General features: G+C 45.6%; 1 protein-coding gene across 4 annotated transcripts; it reads left to right on the top strand.

The window, feature by feature from the left end:
* On the top strand, positions 1-3,686 carry myca (MYC proto-oncogene, bHLH transcription factor a). Of its 4 annotated transcripts, none has more exons than XM_040126263.1 (3): positions 1-196; positions 1,665-2,361; positions 2,763-3,686. In XM_040126263.1, exons 2-3 carry the CDS (start codon positions 1,698-1,700, stop codon positions 3,356-3,358), a joined length of 1,260 nt encoding a protein of 419 aa, XP_039982197.1. In that variant the 5' UTR covers positions 1-196; positions 1,665-1,697; the 3' UTR covers positions 3,359-3,686. The 4 variants fall into 4 exon arrangements, with proteins under 4 accessions (XP_039982197.1, XP_039982199.1, XP_039982198.1 ...); XM_040126265.1 differs by lacking the exon at positions 1-196 and adding an exon at positions 218-444; XM_040126264.1 differs by lacking the exon at positions 1-196 and adding an exon at positions 473-555.
* Positions 3,687-6,381: the final 2,695 nt, after the last annotated feature.

Here is a 6,381-nt window from a genome sequence, read left to right on the forward strand (position 1 = left end):
AGCAGAGGAGGGCGCCTCCATCCAACTGCGGTACCCATCTGACTCCTTTAATTGCTTCCTTCCTTTAGTTAATTGGTGCCAATCTGTCCAGCCTCAAAACCGAGCTACATGACATGGCGAGGACGAACTGTTCGGCCACTCCTTAGTGCCTGCGTGTCAACCTATTGCTCCATCACCCACAAACTCCAGCTATTCGGTGCGTCTGCTTGTTAAAAATCACCTGTTTCGGCCAATTCAGAGCTGTCGGTGCCTGCAGGCGGATCGATGTAAACTGCCGCACCTGTGAGCTTTGCATTGCGCTACCGTGTCATTGCTGCACAAATAGTACAAACCGGCAATAGGTGGCGGTTTTTTTTTTTCTTCCTCGTTTATTTAAAATAGCATTTCTGCAGACTCGCTTACAATCGAGGATTAAAAAAAAAAAAAAAAAGCAAGGTTGTGCAGGTAAATTAACATACTTTTATATCGCAAATCCGGTTTGTGGATTAATTGGGTTGAGACTACGAGACTACACGATTTTTGGAGTCAACTCTGGGTCGTTTAACGATATTTTGGGTGGGGAAAGCAGTCAAATAACTCATCCTAATTATCTGTCACTACACTACTTTCGTCACTGTTTTTTCGCAGGTCTCCCGTCAATGGCAGCTCTACTCTACTATGACCCCTCCCACTTCTTCTTTAACCGAAATAGACCCGGAGTAAAGAGGAAAAACAAAACAAAACAAAACAAAACAAAAAACATCGGTTAGTGGATAAATATTCGGATGGGTGCTTGTGCTCCGGTACGGGGCGTGAAAGGGGTTGTTTTCGGTGATGAAAGCGGTGAATAAATGCAGGGTGGGTTACGTTTTCAAGGCCGGCGAGTGTTTCGCGGGAAAAAAAAAAAAAAAAAAAAAAAGAGGAGCGGAAGGATACGGCGGAAGGGGCGGGCGGGGAAGAGGGGAGGGGAGGAGGTTGGGGGGGGGGGGGTCTGAGTGCTGCGGTGGTTTTTATTGCAGCGGGCAGAGTGCTCGGCTGGGATTCTCGCGTTGCTGCTGGCAGACTGAGCGTCGTCCTCGCCGGGCCGCTGGTGCAGCTGTTCAGCTCCCCATACATGCTCCGCACAGCCTCACCGAAACCGACTCCAACGCCTCCGCTGAAGGATTTAATGGTACTCTCGCACTGGAATAACTTTCCTGGTCTTTTTTTTTTTTTTTTTTTTTTTTTTTTTTTTTTTGCGCAGTTTGGGTCGACCCCCACCCCCCCACCCCAAACTCCCCCCGGTCTTCTTCGGCAGACAATTTAAAATCTAAAAGGTAAGGGAGGGAGCGGGTTTGTAGAGCTTGCACGTCACCTTCCCACAGCAGTTTAGTGGGGGGAAAAAAAAAAAAAGGTCTTAGTTGGTCGTCAGTAGGAGTTCAGTGAAGGTGAGGTTTCCCCCCCCCTTGCGCATAATTTACTACCATTTCCCCCCGTTAAGCACCTGCTTGTGCAGCTCCGTTGCATGCAAGGCGTGCTAAGAGGGTTGATGTTTTGGAGTGAGCATGTGATGTTGCTTACACTTAATGCCGCGAGCAGGATCGGTGCCAAGTAGCCGCTCTCTGTTTTGAATCTGCAGACATTTCCAAACAACCACTAATCACTTTACTTTATTTTTTTTTTATTTATTTATTTTTTTCAACCAGCTTGACAATAAGGACAGAAACACCAGACACACCATGCCGCTGAATTCGAGTTTAGCGAGTAAAAACTATGACTACGACTACGACTCCTTACAGCCGTATTTCTACTTTAACAACGAGGAGGAGGATTTCTACCCTCAGCAGCCTCAGCCTCCGGCACCGAGCGAAGACATCTGGAAGAAATTTGAACTGCTGCCGACTCCTCCCCTCTCCCCTAGCCGCCGGCCGTCCCTGTCAAGCCTCTTCCCCTCCACGGCGGATCAGCTGGAGATGGTGACCGAGTTCCTGGGCGACGATGTGGTCAACCAGAGCATCATCTGCGACGCGGACTACTCCCAGACCTTCCTCAAATCCATCATCATCCAGGACTGCATGTGGAGCGGCTTCTCCGCCGCGGCCAAGCTGGAGAAGGTGGTCTCCGAGCGGCTCGCCTCCCTGCACGCTGCCAGGAAGGAGTCGGCGGCCGGTGACAGCGCCGAGCCCGCCTGTGCTGCTGCATGGAGGCTGAACAGCAGCTACCTGCAAGACCTGAACACATCCGCCTCGGAGTGCATTGATCCATCTGTGGTTTTCCCGTATCCCATAGCAGAGACGCCCAAGCTGAGCGCAGGGACGCCGCCTAGTAAGGACTTGGGACTGGACACGCCACCAAACAGCAGCAGCAGCAGCAGCAGCAGTAGCAGCAGTTGTAGTGACTCAGGTGAGTTGTGAGGAGTATGCTCTCATCATGCTTTCACACCCCTCTGTGCAATTAGGAATTTCCCTCAACTGAGAGTGCAAGCGCTGCGCATCAAATAGAGCTCCATGGCAACCACTATTATGATTACAGGAGGCCAGGTCTGGCTTTAATTCATGTTATTTGCAGTTGGGCTTCCAGGCAGGAGGTAGAGACATGCTGCCATGACATGCTGTAGACTGCTGTAAGATTAGCTAGAGCGTAGGCGGCATGTTAAGCAATCCACTGATGTGGAGGGGGAGTGGGAACTAGATTTCGGAGATTGTACCTCCTCCCTTCCCACTGTGGCATGCATCTAAATAGAGATTGCAGTCTTGATGCTGAAACGGAGTGTGATTGTTTTTGCTTTTTGTGCTGTGTTGCAGAAGATGAGGACGGAGATGAAGATGAGGAGGAACAGGAGGAAGAGGAGGAGATCGACGTGGTCACAGTGGAGAAGAGGCAGGCGGTGAAACGGTGTGACCCCAGCCCACTGGAGACCCGGCACCCCAGCCCGCTCGTGCTGAAGCGGTGCCACGTCTCCACCCATCAGCATAATTACGCCGCCCACCCCTCCATGAGGCACGAGCAACCGGCCGTCAAGAGGCTGAAGCTGGAGAGCAGCAGCGGAGGTGGAGTGAGTGGCCACAGCAGGGTCCTCAAACAGATCAGCAGCAACCGCAAGTGTATGAGCCCCCGGACGTCTGACACAGAGGACTATGACAAGAGAAGGACTCATAATGTACTGGAGCGCCAGAGGAGGAACGAGCTCAAGTTGAGCTTCTTTGCCCTGCGGGATGAGATCCCCGAAGTGGCCAACAATGAGAAGGCAGCCAAAGTGGTGATCCTGAAGAAGGCTACAGAGTGCATTTATAGCATGCAGTCAGACGAACAGAGACTCCTCTCACTCAAAGAGCAGCTGAGGAGGAAAAGTGAACTTTTAAAGCAGAGACTTGCACAGCTGCAGGGCTCTCGTGCTTAAAGTTTGAATCAGACTTTTTGGCCTTTTGTTTTTTATGCAAGTTCAAGACTTAGGGTGTACAGTTGTTGTTGTTGTTGTTGCATGCAAATGCAAAACAGATTAAGTTTGGTTGGAATCTTGTATGATTTCAATGTTAAAACTGCCTCAATAGAAGTCATGGGTGGATTAAATATTTAAAAGTTTATTTTTATTAATAAAATTAAAAAAAAGGGATATCCCGTTGGGGGCCCAAACTAAAATATACATTTTTATGTTTTGTATATGATTAATATTTCCTAAGAAAATGTATTTTTGGATCTCAATTGTCTGGATGTTCAGACCCAGTGTTTGGTTTTTTTTTTTTCCAATATGTTCATAGATTCTTTTTGAAATATAAAAAAATGTTTCTTCTTGAATTGTGTGTCCTTGTTCTTGCAGTGCACACAACACTCACACATTTCATCGCAGCTTCCACTACGAGTACACATACTTTAGTATGTGTAGTGGGCGTGCATGTTTGAGGTATAGTATGGGTTCATCAACAGGGAGGAGAGAGGAGACTGAACGCATACATGAAGTCCAGTACTGGCTGACATGGACTAAGATGTTCATATTTGTGTTTCGTGATGCTCGGATGAAGGTAGCCGTCTTCCACTGACTACTTACAGTAAAATATGAAGTGCTTTGGGGGCAAAATTAATATTTTCACCTAAGGATATTGATGCAATCCTAGTGCATGGTCACAAAGAAGACAAGGTAAGGTTAGACTGATTTCCCCCAAATTACACGTCCCAGCATGTAAACTGCCACCGTAGCTCTTTTTAAGTCAAGACAGAGCTTGCTAATGAAGGTGCTCCACTATAACTGGTAGTGATAGTGAGTGACTTCTCACAAAAGAATGTGGAAAATCTGTTTTGTGGACAAAAGAGCTATCCAAATGTGAGCTGGGGTGCTTTAAAATCAACCAGCAACACTGCAGCTCATACACAGAGCTAGTTTCTCACATGATGTGCTTCTTGAATGCTGAGAGCCAAAGGAAACCGGGGTAAAATTCCTTGTCTGGTTAAACCTACTTTTAGCCAATTAAGTGTTTTGTGATTCCTGTCAATTAATTACATCATCTTATGTCTCAGATGAGATTTAACGCAGATTTGGCGTAGGAAAGTAAAACAGGGGGTTTACAGTTGTATTCATTAGTGCAGATACGTTGCCTGTGCAGACCACTAACATTCACGTTGATGATATAACTATAAATTTGTCGGATGTTACACAAATATAACAGTTACAGTTTACATTCTTCGGGGATGTCAGTAAACCCTCCTGCTTTAACAACACGTGTCCAACTAAGCTGTTTCTGATTCTGATCAAATGATCACTTCATGTCATGTCTGCGGTACAGATTTAACTAGTATCAATATGTATGAAAACAAAAAAAGGCAGTTACGCAGTAGCAAAAAACACGAGTCAGTGCGGACAGGTTGCCTGTGCAGAGACCACTGACACAGTGTTTTTGACAAGAAACTACCATCTGTATGATAAGTTAGAATATTACACACGTATAACAGTTTGAATTTGAATCAATGCGGGGATATTAAGGGGAAATAATCAATAATCGCAAATTTAAAAAAACACGCTAAAGAACAGTAATTAAACCGTTGAGTCCCACATTAAATCGTCTCTACGTTATACATTATGTCGCATATAATGATAATATACCTGTATTATTATTATTGGGGGTTTTTTTGTTTTGTTTTTTTATTTGTTTTGTTTTGGGTTTTTTTTTACCGGCTTTTCGCCGTGACGTCACGCGCCGTACCCTGAGCTCTCCTGGTCCTGGTCCTGGTCGCGAGCACATGGAAATGGGGTCGAGATCTGTGTCTGCGAGACGCGCGACTGATCACCAGGGGGGGAAAAAAAGAAGAAGAAGAAGAAGAAGAAGAAAGGAGTATAAAAACAGCAAAGCTGCAACAAAACCAGCCCGAACAAGTCGGTAAGAGCTCTTCACGTTTGCTATCGATTACGTTCCTCATTTTTTTTTTTTAACCAGCTCTGTAATTGGACACATAAATTGGCCTGATGATATTGAAAGGTAAATCTCTTTATCTTTCAACCGGTCTGATGGAAACTCCATTTAAAGGAGTACCAGCAAGTGTGGGAATGAAAACGACTTTGCAGAGGCTTTTAATCTGATGCGAATATGCATCTGGTGATACAACCTGTCTGAAACTATTGTTCTCAGGACAAGTGTTATTTCTCGTCTGGCTTCCCTATTGTGCAGAGTTCAGAGCTGGAGATGTTTGAGGCACAGTCTCTGTCAGTCTTTGGTTTTTTCCACTGATCACACTGACGGATGGTTAAAGTGCATCTGTGATAGCACCAGGTAACACTGCTGAATTTGTGTGGTTTATGCATTGTGGTGAGCTTGTTTGGGTGCAACAAAAGAAGAAATATCTCTAAACTACGTTTTTATTTTCCTGGAAAATAAGAAGGAAGTTTTAGGAGAGCATGTATAGTCTCAGACATGCTTGTCTGAGACAAGGGGTGGTGCCGTGACTGTGACTGGCTGACCTGGGTTCAAGCCCCCATGACAACATGCATCCACGCTGCTGGAGTTTTGTCCAGTAAAGTGTCAAATCCCTGTCCAAAGGAGGGGCTCTGAGGTTATTTGGGCAAAAAAAATGTCAGTTTTGCTTCATGGATCAATACTTAGTAAACATAAACATCTACAGGTAGGCATCTAGGTTAAACTGGGCTCGAATTCGAGTGAAAGGTGAAAGTTTTTCACCTGTCTTGGTTACAAATAACTGCCATTTTAAACCGCATATCTGTGGCTACATTTCAACATGTAGTTAGGACCCCAGTTTTAACCCTGATGTCTAAACCCTGACATGTTTTCACCTTCAAACTGCAAAAAATCCTGCTTACTGCACTGAGTTATCAGCAACAGCATCTGGAGAGCCTTTGTTGCAAAATGGCCCAAAGTTTTACAGCTGTTCCTGTTAATGTTTCATACTCAATTACATGACTCGAGTGCAACTTTTCAG

The sequence above is a fragment of the Xiphias gladius genome, chromosome 5 (assembly GCF_016859285.1).
Source record: "Xiphias gladius isolate SHS-SW01 ecotype Sanya breed wild chromosome 5, ASM1685928v1, whole genome shotgun sequence".
NCBI classification, from domain to species: domain Eukaryota; kingdom Metazoa; phylum Chordata; class Actinopteri; order Istiophoriformes; family Xiphiidae; genus Xiphias; species Xiphias gladius.

What these genes read in the sequence shown, in the direction of transcription:
- myca (XM_040126262.1), top strand. Translation starts at nt 1,094, where the DNA reads ATGCTCCGCACAGCCTCACCGAAACCGACTCCAACGCCTCCGCTGAAG. An exon ending in CTCCGCTGAAGGATTTAATG is followed by an intron (nt 1,151 to 1,664) that starts GTACTCTCGCAC and finishes TTTTTCAACCAG; the next exon opens with CTTGACAATAAGGACAGAAA. An exon ending in CAGCAGTTGTAGTGACTCAG is followed by an intron (nt 2,362 to 2,762) that starts GTGAGTTGTGAG and finishes GCTGTGTTGCAG; the next exon opens with AAGATGAGGACGGAGATGAA.